The sequence below is a fragment of the Scyliorhinus torazame genome, chromosome 11, assembly GCF_047496885.1.
Source record: "Scyliorhinus torazame isolate Kashiwa2021f chromosome 11, sScyTor2.1, whole genome shotgun sequence".
NCBI classification, from domain to species: Eukaryota; Metazoa; Chordata; class Chondrichthyes; order Carcharhiniformes; family Scyliorhinidae; genus Scyliorhinus; species Scyliorhinus torazame.
Window position 1 is genome coordinate 109,666,186 of NC_092717.1, and position 12,991 is coordinate 109,679,176.

General features: G+C 44.0%; 1 protein-coding gene across 3 annotated transcripts in view; it reads right to left on the reverse strand.

The window, feature by feature from the left end:
• Positions 1–412: 412 nt before the first annotated feature.
• c11h8orf34 (chromosome 11 C8orf34 homolog) overlaps positions 413–12,991 on the reverse strand; it is a 701,484-nt gene continuing 688,905 nt past the window's right edge. For all 3 annotated transcript variants that reach the window (XM_072467615.1, XM_072467614.1, XM_072467616.1), the window contains exon 14: positions 413–1,117. In XM_072467615.1, coding sequence (XP_072323716.1) covers positions 1,113–1,117 — 5 coding nt within the window. In that variant the 3' untranslated portion in view covers positions 413–1,112. The remainder of the gene's footprint in view (positions 1,118–12,991) is intronic.

The window sequence follows — 12,991 nt, forward strand, 5'->3', positions numbered from 1 at the left end:
ATATGACAGTATTTAACTGGATGACAACCTCCTGCTCCTATATATTCTGGTGGTCATTGGCAGGCATGATCCACTGTAAGAAGGAGGGAATCTGCATTTATATAAGATGCAACTGTCGGGTTTGCAGAGCAATTAGGAAAACAATGTATTTTATGATATAAAAAATATTTGCAAACATAGGATGAAAATATTTTTAAAAATAGCATAATAGCAATTGCATTCAATCCTCAGAATGTACTGATGTACTTAAATGTACAATATTTATTTAGAGCTATGTTGTAGCAAGTGAGAAAATAAGGAAATGTCAGAATTTAGTGTTTGCAGGTTTCATGGGCAGAAAAGTGATCAGATTTTTTCCAACAAAACCTGGTGGGAAAATACAAAAGTATTCAACAGAACTTTGCACCACGGATTTCAATAATTTACTTTAATTCTCATCATGTAATTCTGGACAACCGGGCAACTACAATAAATTGCCTACACATTTAAATCAATGGTCTTTTTTTTCTCAAATTTTATTTTACGGCTTAATTACCAAATAAAAACACATTGATATTTTGGCCAAACATACCATTTTTTAAATCAAGTAAAAGCTTTTTTCATTATTTATATGTAATTATAGCCAAAGGAGAGACCATCATATCAACCATTAATCAGCAGTAAATCTAATATACAGATAAATCTGTTGTTTGAGGTCTTCTGGACTCCCCCTAAAGCAAGGAATTTCTACTAAAAATTAATGAATAGATCTTCATTTGACACTGATGATTTGCACAAGATCAGTAGAAATAAACGTGTGATTGTACAATGAACACTTAAGACAATGCATTGAAATTAAATATTAAAATTTCCCCGGTGTAGATACATGGCTTTCTAACAGGATTTTGAGACCCTGCCATATTTGATTGAAATGATTTATTGCAGTAGGCCACAGTAAGTGCAAGGCATATTCTATTATATTCTTTATATAATTCCTCATTAACAGTGGTTGTACTTATAAAACATTAAAAAAATTGTGTAGCTTCAATATAAAGAAGATATTCAAATTTTCCCTTTGTCTTCAGTTGCATAATCAGTGTCACGTCTATCTTGACGGTCTCTGCTTTAGGTCATCAACCTTGAAGAAACAGAAAGTACAGATTGTTGGTACTGTACAGTACATAGAATTCTGGCAAATTATCTTGAAACAGCAAATTCATGCACCCCAGTTATGAGTCTCCAGTGTTATGCCAACTCCAATTACAATTTAAAAAGCAGAGTGGGGAGATCCCATGACTAGTCCTATCCTCTTTTACATGGCTGGCTTTCTAAGAGGCAGAAGGAAGTTGCATTTCCCAGTTAAGGTCAGGACCTGACTCATCCAGCTCCCAAGCTTATACTGAGCAATTCTGCTGGACTTCTGCCATAGTTATGCTAGGAATCCACTAATGGGGTACAGCTCCACATCTAATGCCATTAGGAATGTTACAACACATCTCCTTTGTTTCCCCATTTTGTGGATTCCATTCTTTTCTTCTATTTTTTTTTATGACTGTGTGTTGCCCATGGCAAGTGTTACTGTAAATAATTGTAAAATCAATAAAAAGACTTTAAAAAAGGAATGTTGCAACATTATTACATCTGAATAGCTTAAATGAAGCAAATTGAGTTAACATCCAGCTGTCATGTCACTGCATGAATTATTCTTTAATTCTCAGGATTTAAGTGGCACTAGTTAGGCTTCATGTATTTCCCTGAGAAGGTGACGATAGACTGCCTTTTCCTTCAACCACCTCAGTTTTTGTGGTAAGGCTGGCATGAAGGTGTTGGGTAGGGAATTCCATGATGTTGCAATTAAAGAATGATGGCATATGCTGAAGTCAGGATGTGAATTGGTGTTGGGAGCTCATTACAGTCATTCAGGCATGCAGCCAGCACTGTTCATTGGCTGTATGTCTATTTGGGAGGGCAGGAAATCAAATTTCATTGATTCTGCATAAAGGCAGCAAATATCTCTTAAAAGGGTGTTGCACTTTGGCTGCAGGCAACGGGGAGGTTCAAATCGATACTCATGTTCTACGGCGGTACACTAGGAGTCCCTGGTAAAGGTTGTGAACAGGAGGAGGGAAATCCTGCACACGAATCAGATTCACGAATTGTACTGCACTGAGTATGAAATAAGCTTACTCCATGGGTAATGGTAGGGCAAGGCTAAAGTGGATTGATGGAAGCTAGAATTGGGCAGTAACAATTCTTTGAGGATTCTGGCTCTGTGCAATCTCAGAGCTCAAGTATTTTATGTCTGGTGACTGGATGTTGGATGAATATTTCTATCTTCCCATTCCTCTTTGTATCTTTCAAGTTTCAAAAGTGAGAATATTTACATTTTCTAATTATCAACAACCAAATGGTAAGAAGAGTTTTTCTGTCTCTAATTGTTTTGAAATGTTACATTTCAAATTTTAAAAGTTATTCAAATTCAGATAAAGAAAACCACCAATACCGAAGGAAAATACTGCAGATGCTGGAAATCTGAAATAAAAATGGAAAATGCTTGGAATACTGAGCAAGTTAGACAGCATCTGTGGAGAGGGAAACAGTTAACAATTCGGGTCAATGACTTTCATCAGAACTGAAGGAAAAAGACACTTTGCCTCTCATTGTCTTATGGGTTTAAGTAATTATCATGCTTGCATTTTCTAACTATCAACAAAATGCTGGAGTTAATCAGTTGATAATTAAAGGTTTTCTGTTTGTTTACAAGTTTTGTTGTATTGTGCTGCTTCTTTTGTTTTGGGTGATGACCAGGGGAGAACTTTTCTTTTCTTAAAGGCTGTTTAGCGTTTACATGGAGCTCTTTGGTGGGAGACCAGAGGACGGTGGAGGGTGAGGCCACCTTTTTTTTCTTTACATTATTATTGTTGGCTGCACTATGGAAGAGTGCGAGCGGGGTAAGAGCGGGGGGGGGGGGGAGAATCAGTGGGGGTTAGTGTGCTTGGCATCGTGGCTGCAAGGCTAGCTGGGCAAGCTTGTTCTCGGGAGCGCAGTGGGGGGGGGGGAGGGGGGCGATCAGATGGCTAGAGTTTTAGAGGGGGGTTGGATTGTTGTTTTGTTCAGGGGAGGAGTGGGGCAGTTGATGTGCAATAAGAAACGGAGTTGGTGACAATGGACATCTAAGGGCGGACCTGGCGGGCTGCAGGACGCGATCTGGGGGCTGGCCCAAGAAAGGTTATGGTTGATCGCCATGGGAGGGGGAAGGGGTGCCACCCGACCAGACTGGTCACATGGAATGTGAGAGGACTGAATGGGCCAGTCAAACGGTTGCGCGTGTTCGCACACCTGAGGAGTTTAATGGCGGATGTCGCATTTCTACGGGAAGCGCATTTGAAGATTGGGGACCAGATTAGGCTGAGGAAGGGGTGGGTTGTTCAGGTTTTTCACTCGGGGTTGGATATGAAGACCCGGGGAGTGACAGTGCTAATAAATAAGCGGGAAGCATTTGAGGTGGCGAACATAATGGCAGATCCGGGGGGGGGGGGTGGGGGAGGTTTGTGATAGTGAGCGGGAAATTGGAGGGGATGCCAGTGGTGCTGGTGAACGTTTATGCCCCAAATTAGGATGATGTTGAATTCATGAGGCGGGTGTTGGGGAAGATCCCAGACCTGGACTCACACCGGTTGATCATGGGGGGGCGGATTTGAATACGGTTATCGAGCCGCGATTGAACCGGTCGAGTACTCGATCGGGGAGAGTGTCGACGGTGCGATGGAACTAAGGGAGCGCATGGGAGGAGTGGGCCCGTGGTGGTTTGGGAGGCCGAGTGTGAAGGAATTTTCGTACTTCTCCATGTGCACAGGGTGTACTCGCGGATCGATTACTTTGTGATGGATAAGACGCTGCTGGCGGGGGTGGTCGACTCTGGGTATTCAGTGATTGTGGTTTCTCACCACGCGTCACACTGGGTGGACTTGCAAGTAGACCAGTGTGTTTGTGTGTGTGTGGGGGGGGGGGGGCAGGGCAGCGTCCGCATTGGAGATTAAATGTGGGGTTGTTAGCAAACAAGGAGGTGTGTGAGCGGGTGAGGGCCGCCATTTGGGGGTATGTGCAGCTCAATGACATGGTGAGGTTTCAGCTGCCACGCTATGGGAGGCGCTCAAAGCAGTGGTCAGGGCAGAGTTTATATCAATTCAGGGGCACAGGGATAGGACGGAGCGAGCTGAGATGTCTGGGCTGGTGGAGGAGATCCTGCGGGTAGATAGGAGATACTTGGTGTCCCCGGATGCAAGCTTATTGAAGGAGTGGCAGCAACTCCAGATGGAGTACGAGTTGGTGTCAACGGGAAAGGCAGTGGGGCAATTAAGGATGGCCAGGGGGGCAGTGTATGAACATGGGGAGAAGGCGAGTAGGATGGTGGCTCACCAACATAGGAATCAGGAGGCAACGAGGGAGATCGGAGGGTGAAGGAGATGAGGGAAAGGGTTGTCCTGGACCCGGTGGGGGTGAATGGGGCGTTTGAGGAGTTTAATAGGAGGTCATATGTATCGGGGTCCCCGGCTGGGGGGGGGGGGGGGGGGAGAGGGAATGTGGTAATTTCTAGAAGAGTTGGAGTTCGGGGGGCACCCATTTGACTGGTGGGGTTGATGGAGGCCATTGGGACGATGCAGGCAGGGAAGGCCGCAGGCCCGGATGAATTCCCGGTGGAATTTAATAAGAGGTTCCTGGGGATCTGGGGCCCCTGCTGGTAAGGGGGTATAAGAGGCGAGGGAGAAGGGGGAGCTGTCCCCTATCTTATCGAAGACATTGATTCCTTAATTCTGAAGAAGGATAAAGCCCCGGAGCTGTGTGGGTCCTACCGCCTGGTCTCACTACTAAATGGGGACGTCAAGCCGTTGGCAAAGATCTTGGCCTCACGGATCGAGGACTGTGGAGGTGGAAGTGGCGGTTGCTATGGATGCGGAGAAAGTCTTTGATCAGGTAGAATGGGAATATCTGTGGGAAGTGCTGGGAGGGTTCAGGTTTGGGCAGGGGTTTGTGGATTGGTTCCATTGCTATATAGGATGAATCAGGTGAGCTCGGGTATTTTGGATTGCATCGTGGGACAAGGCATGGATGCCCACTCTCCCCGTTGCTTTTTGCCCTGGTGATAGAGCCATTGACAAGGAGCGTTGAGGAGTTGGAAGGGACAGTGCGGGGTGTGGAACACAGAGTTTTGTTATACGCGGATAATCTGTTACTTTAGATTTCGGACCCGTTAGGAGGCATTGGGGGGCATCATGAACATCTTAGAAGAGTTCGGCCGGTTTTCCGGGTATAGCTTAAACATGGGAAAGAGTGAGGTTTTCCCGATTCAAGCAAGGGGACAGGAGGGGAGGCTGGGCGAGCTGCCGTTAAAGTGGTGGGGACAAACTTTAGATACTTGGGTATTCAGGTGGCATGGGGATGGGAACAATTGCACAAATTGAACCTGGCTGATGTCTTAACTATCCTTGAAGAAGTCAATTAGAGGCTTCCACCTCCAGGCAAACCCCCCTCCCGCTGATCCTCTCAAGGCAAACTTGATTTTTTTTCAGCTTCAGGAATTCCACGAGGTCGTTCACCCACACCCCCGGTTTCGGCCCCCCCTTGTCCCTTCATTCCAACAATATCCATCTCCAGGCTACCAGGGAGGCAAAGGCCAAGATGTCAGCCTCTCTCACCCCCTGGAGTTGGTAGAGCAAATGAAGTGGGATTTTAAGAGGTGGGACGTGCTTCCGCTGTTGCTGGTGGGGCGGTTGCAAACTGTGAAAATGACGGGGCTTCCGAGGTTTCTATTCGTTTTTCAGAACCTTCTGATTTTTATCCCAAAAGCCTTCTTAAGTTAACTTTGGGGTTTGTTTGGGTGGGGAAATCCCCCCGGGTAAAGAAGGTGCTGCTGGAGTGAGAATATGCTGCTGGTGGGGGGTAGGGGGGGGCGGGCCTTGCCAAACTTAATGAACTAATACTGGGCAGCAAATATAGCCATGGTTAGGAAGTGAATAGAGGGGGAGGGGTCGGTGTGGGTGAGGATTGAGGCAGCCACTTGTAAGGACTCAGGTTTAGGGGCAGTGTTGACGGCGCGTCTGCTGTTCTCGCCGGCCAGGTACTCCAGAAGCCCGGTGATGGTGGTGACCTTTAGGGTGTGGGGACAGTGGCAGCAACACCTAAGGTTGGAGGGCATCGCGGTCCATTCCCAACTAGCGAAACAAGGACCATTATCGGACATTACCGTTTGTGGAATCCCATATCACAAAAATGTTTCCTTACATGCCTTTATGGCAGGTGAAGAAGTGAGATCAGGAAGTTTCATAACCTCTGGAAAGTTTGAGTAGCAGTCCATGATGAAAACGTAATTACGATCAGTAGCATGGAACAGATAGATTCCTACTTATGTCCATGATGGTGTTATTAAGTCATGGTGCTGAAGTGTTTCTTTACACTGTGCAGGTTGATGCTTCTGACAGGTTTCACATGTGATGACCACGTCAGTGATTTCTTTGTTGATGCCAGGCCAGTAAACTGCCTGTCGTGCTCCCCTTTTACGATTCCGAGATGTCCCTCGTGAATCTTGTCTAGCATCTCTGAGCATAGACTCTGTGGAATTACAATTTGGTCATTTCGGAACAGTAGCCCATTAACTACTGTTAACTCGGTCTTAATGTTTTGATATTGTGGACATCGTCCTTTTGGCCAACCATGCTGGAGATGGTGCATCACCCTTTGCAAAGTTGCATATTTCTTTGTTTCTTGACGAATCAGTTGTAGCTTCTCATCAGATGCCGGAAGATTCTCCGTACATAACTGCGTTTGAGCTTCGATGTCTCGAATAAATTCAAGCGGTGAACTTTCTGTAGCAATTGATCTGGATAACGTATCAGCAATGATGAGATCTTTTACCGGAGTGTATATCATGTTAAAGTCAGACCTCCTTAACTTCATCATGACACATGTCATTTAAATTCTTGTCTATTATATATGGACCAATGGTCTGTGATCCGTTTCCACTTGAAATGTTGGAAGCCCATACACATAGTTGTGGAATTTCAGTATTCCCGTGAGTAATCCGAGATATTTCTTTTCTATCTGTGCATATCTGCACTCTGTTGCAGTCATAGCCCTGGAAGTGTATGCAACTGGAACACAATCAGATTGATCGTTCTGCTGTAGAAGAACTGTGTCTATTCCATCCTGACTTGCATCAGTGGGGATCTATGTTGCTCTATTCGGGTCGAATAAAGCAAGAATTGGTGCGGTCATTAGTTGATGTTTAAGATCCACCCATTCATTTTGATGACTTTGTGTCCATTCAAAAGTGGTGGACTTTCTTATCAGATTGCGTAATGCTGGCATCCTTATGGACAGGATTGAGATAAATTTGCCCAAGAAATTAAAAAAAACCCAGAAATCTTAGAACAGCTTTCTTACCTTCTGGCGTTTTTATATTTTGTATCACAGAGATTTTCACATTATCTGGTCTGACAGTTTGAGAGGATATGGTATCTCTCAAGAAGTTTAATGATGCTTGTGCAAACGTGCTCTTTGACTGGTTTAGTTTCAATCCATACTCATGGATTCTGTGAAACACCTTCTTTAAACAACCGATATGTTCTTCTTCAGTCCTGGACCAGATGATTATGTCATCGACATATACCCTTACACCATCGATACCCTCACTCATCTGCTCGATTATCCTATGGAAAATCTCTGAAGTGGATATGATCCCAAAAGGCATGCAGTTAAAGCAGAAGCATCCAAATGGAGTATTGAAAGTGCACAATAATCTGCTAGAGTTGTCAAGCTGCATCTGGCAGAATCCCTGCGAAGTGTCGAGTTTAGTGAAGATACGAGCATTGGCCATCTTGCATGTGATCTTTTCATGCTTAGGGATGGGATAATGTTCCCTCAGAATGTTCTTGTTTAAATCCTTTGGATCTATGCAAATTCGAAGATCTCCAGCTGGTTTCTTAACACATACTAGAGAGCTGACCCAGTCAGTCGGTTGCGTGACTCGCAAGATGATTCCTTGTGATTGTAGTCGGTTAAGTTCAAGTTTCAACCTCTTTCGCAAAGGAGCTGGAACCCTCCTCGGCAGATGAATTACAGGTTTTTCATCTTTTTTCAGCAAAATCATATACTGGTAAGGTAAAGTACCCATACCTTTAAATACGTTTGAAGGATATGCTGGATTTCATCTTCCATGCGTGACATATCCTGAGTAGTCATATAGATTCTTTGCATAAACTGCAAGTCTCTGCAAGCCTGAGCGCCCAACAGATTTTTCATTTGCCACAATCTCAAATTGTAGTGCCTTCTTTACTTTCTTGTTTGTGACTTTAAGGTGGCATGATCCTCTTGAAGCGATCTGGTTGCCATTGTAGTCTTTCAGCCTACATGCAGCAGGTAGCATCTCATGTTCCCCTGGAATCGTGTTGAGACCTTTGTTTGCCAGTAGATTAGTTGAAGCCCAGTGTCAAACCTGAACATAATGGAAAATTGTTAACTTGCACTGTTGAAGTCCATTCACTGTTGGAGTTGATCATGTTGACTGGTTGAGGAGCGTCAGTTATTGCTTTAGGTTCCTCACTTTTTTCAATTATTCCCACCAAAAAACGTGTTTTCTAATGAGAAATTGTCCTCTTTGGATGAATAATTATCTTCAGATTTTTTTCTGCTCCGATGAACCCACGCTGCAAATGTTGATGTTCCTCTGTTTTGGTTTTGGAGATTGATTTTGCACTGTAGATCTGCATTGTGAAGCATAGTGATTGAGTTTTCCACACTTTAAACATTGTGTGCCTTGAGCCGGACATTTCCTTTTTAAATGGACATTGCCACATCGGTAACACGTCATCTCTCTGATGCATGAGACACGTTCGCGCATGCGCAGACTTCTTTTCTTCAGTCTCGCATTTTTGAGCGAAGTGCGCATGTCCCGGGCTGGATTGTGCACGCGCAAGATAGCTGCCGTCCGAAACGTCTTCTTTACTGCCTGCGGCACCATTTTAACAGCCTCGACCTCGTGGTTGACTTTCGCGCCTTTTTCACGGTGATAAGATTCAATATATTGGTTTTTACTCTTTTCATGAGGTAAACACTTTTCAATTGCGATTTTCAGCGTTAAATCTTGCTGTCTTAACAATGCTTCCCTTAAACTCTCATCACGTATTCCATGCACTATCTGATCCCAGATCACGAATCATGCAAAGCTGCATAGTTACAAGTTTGTGCTAGTAATTTTAAATCGGTGACAAAGCTGGTGAACGATTCCCCATGTTTTTGCAAATGTTTGTTGAACCTGAATCTCTCGAAGATTTCATTTGTCTGTGTTTTGCAATGGTCATCAAATTTGGTAATTATCAAATTAAATTTGCTTTTGTCCTCCCCTTCAGAGTATAGGAAAGTGTTGTATATTTCTATAGCCTGCTGTCCTGCCATGGATAAAAGCAGTGCTATTTTCCTAGCCTCATTAGCAGTGGTTAAATCATGTGCTTCTAGATAAATTTGGAATTGCTGTTTGAATAATTTCCAATTGGAGTTAAGATTACCGGTTGTCTTGAGTTGACGTGGAACATGAATGTAGTCCATCAAGGTGATTTGTCTTCAAAGGATCTGAATGCTGCGAAGCCTGCCCAGTCGAGTAGTCGGTATGAATTTTTTCCTTTTTTTCTCGCTGATTCTAATCTAATCTAAGCAATAAATTTTCTTGAAGTCAATATTCTGGTACCATGTCATATTACCTTGTGTAATATATGTTACTCATTTCCTTCTTTCCAAGATAATCCTGTACTTGATGTTCATTAACACTCAAAGTCTCCAATTAAAGCAAATTGTTTATTGAGTAACGTTAACAAATAAACTCTGAATTTGTTCTCTCTTCAACAACTAAACTAGAGATTAAATTAACAAGATTAAATTTACATTAACTATTATTAACAACACCTGCACTCTGAGCTATCTCTCTCTACCTCTGGTTACTAGTCACTCCAAACATGAAGAGGCAGGAACTCGGCTTGAGCTTGTCTTTTATACCCATCTCTCGAGCTGCTATCTAGTGGTTACCTAGCTGTTACTTCTGTATATTGACCCTTTATATATATAGAGATATGCAGATCACTACAGGCTGCCCACACTGAGACCACATTTCTTAATGACATGCATCACAGCATTAATGGTGCTGGCATCTTCCTTTGAGTTGGCGCCAAGATTGATTGAGCAGGGTGTGCTGTTTTGCTGTGAATGCACCTCGTCCACAAGACACATTTCAATGTGGTGGTCCGATTGAAGCCCTTTTTTCTGGGTACATGTACTTGCTACATTATGGTCACATGCTTCGCCATCTTTCATGGAACAATACCATTCAAAATATTTTAATGCTTCAGCATAGCTTCTGTTCTGCTCTTCAGCGCCACAGGCAGAGGTATTAGATAGTTCTGCTGCCTGAGGACCTACTCCCTCTAACAGTGATGCGGGAAGCCTGCCTTTAGGCTGTGTCTGCAGGCCTAGGGCCAAAAGGTAGAGTTGGAATTACTGCTTAAAGAAGTGCCAATTTTGTTCTACATTACCCGTGAACCGGAGGCGGCAGGGTCTACTGACCTCTTGAAACTGTAGCTCCCACATCTTCGAGTGCGTTGGGTTGCCTCAGGCTGCAGTTCACCAGATTGGTCTTCCAGCTGAATGCTTAATGTTATCACTGCCGTCGCTATCTTTAAATCTTCAGCACTCGTGGTAGCATGTTGTGTTTGGTCCTTTGTGCCTTACGAAGGAATCCACCAAACAGTTCAACTTGTCCAAACCAGAATCTTTTATTGAGTCTCATGTGGTAAGATAGCAATCTGATACAGAGGACATTATCATGGAGTCTGTTAATTACTCCTCTGGAACTTGCACCTAGCACTGACCATTCACACGTATGGCTTATTACCCTCTCAATCCTCTTCTGAAGATGACCGGGTGTATCTCCCCTTAAACGGGAGTCACAGGTCACATAGCCTTGGTCTAGAAACTGCATGGTGTATCTGTACCGCCCGCCACCTGCTGGTTGGAGGCCGCACACCATCCATCTATGATATATCCCACAGGCATATCACCACAGGTATGACTCAAACAAGTGGAAAGTTCCCCACAATTCCTTTGAACTTCAATTTTGCTCAGGCTCTTCGATGCTATACTCCGTTTAAAGCAGCCTTGACATTAAGGCACTCACTCTCACCTCACTGCTGGAATTCAGCTTATTTGCCTATGTTTTTACTGTGATGAAGTCTGGAGCTGAGTGATCCTGGTGGAACTCAAACTGCGGATCAGTTAGCATGTTATTGATGAACAAGCATTTCTTGATAACACTGTTGCTGACACCTTCCATCACTTTGTTGAGGATTGAGAGTAGGCTAATACACACAATTTACACTCAATTTACAGTGCATGTAATGGGGTGGGTTTGGCCAAATTGGATTTCTGAAGCCAGGATATGCCTGGGTGGTGTTCTAGCAGCACGGGAACACCTTGACTATGAGTGCATTTCGTTCCGGAGTACGAGCCTTCAGTACTTCAGCTGGGATATTGTTAGAATCCATAGCCTTTGCCATATCCAGTGACTTTAACCATTTCTTCATATCACACAGGCACAAATTGAATATGCTGAAGACTAGCTTATACTGGAAACCTCAGGAGGAGGCTGATGTGGATCATTCACTTGGTACATCTAACTGAAGTTGTTCACAAACATTTCAGCCTTGTATCTTGTATTTGCATGCTGGACTCGACCACAATTGTAGAATGGTAATGTTCATGGTGCCTCTGGTGGTTAGATGTTTAATTGTTCACAAGTTAATGTGGCAGCAGTTCTGATATGATCCATCAGCTTAGTCCACCTACCTCATGTTGCTTCTGCTGTTGAGCATGCGTGTAGTGCTGTGCTGTAGCTTCACCAGGTTTGTGCATCATTTTTAAGCTGGTGTTGCTCTGGGCAGCTTCGGCTATGCTCCTCAATTGAACCAAAGATTGATTTCTTGGTTTAATAATAATGGATATGAAATACAATTCTGCACTGCAGATGATCCACAGCACCTGATGGATGTCCAGTTTTTTGAGTTCCTAACATTTTTCTGTATCAATGCCATTTAGCACAGTTGTTAATGCCACACAGTATGATACACGATATCCACAGTGTGAAGACAGGACTTTGTCTCTACAGCACTTGGTAATCATTCCTTTCAAGACCATCATAGACAAATTCACCAGCAAAAGTAGATTGGTGAGGACAAGGTCAAGTGTAGAACATAGAAGGGCAGCACGGTGGTGCAGTGGTTAGCACTGCTGTCTCACGACGCCGAGGCCCCAGGTTCGATCCCGGATCTGGGTCACTGCCGTGTGGAGTTTGCACATTCTCCCCGTGTTTGCGTGGGTTTCGCCCTCACAACCCAAAGATGTGCAGGGTAGGTGGATTGGCCACGCTAAATTGCCCCTTAATTGGAAAAATGAATTGGGTACTTAAATTTAAAAAAAAGTTCCAAACATCGAATCACTACAGTGCAGAAGGAGGCCATTCAGCCCATCAAATCTGCCCGACCCTTTGAATGAGCACCCGAACCGAGGCCCACTACCGCGTCCTATTCCTGCAACCCCATCGAACCTTTGGACACTAAGGAGCAATTTAGCATGGCTAAAGTAAGGTATTACTTTTGGCCCTCTGGGTCATTGTCTGTGCGGAGTCTGCATGTTCTCCCCGTGTCTGCGTGGTGTTATGGGCCAGGGATTAGAGAACCCCAAAGTGCATCATGGAGTTCACCTGACCCACAACTTTTAATAGATTGTGGTATGGGGAGCACATGGGCCACTCTACAGGTGTGGTACAGCAGAAATGGAAAATTATTTTGTCAAGCAAAACAATGTTTATTCTATGAACTCAAGTTAACCTTTTTAAAACACCCAGTGTTAGCAACCATTAATTCAAATACAACCCCCAAAGAATACAACACTAAGTAATCCTTAATAACGTCCC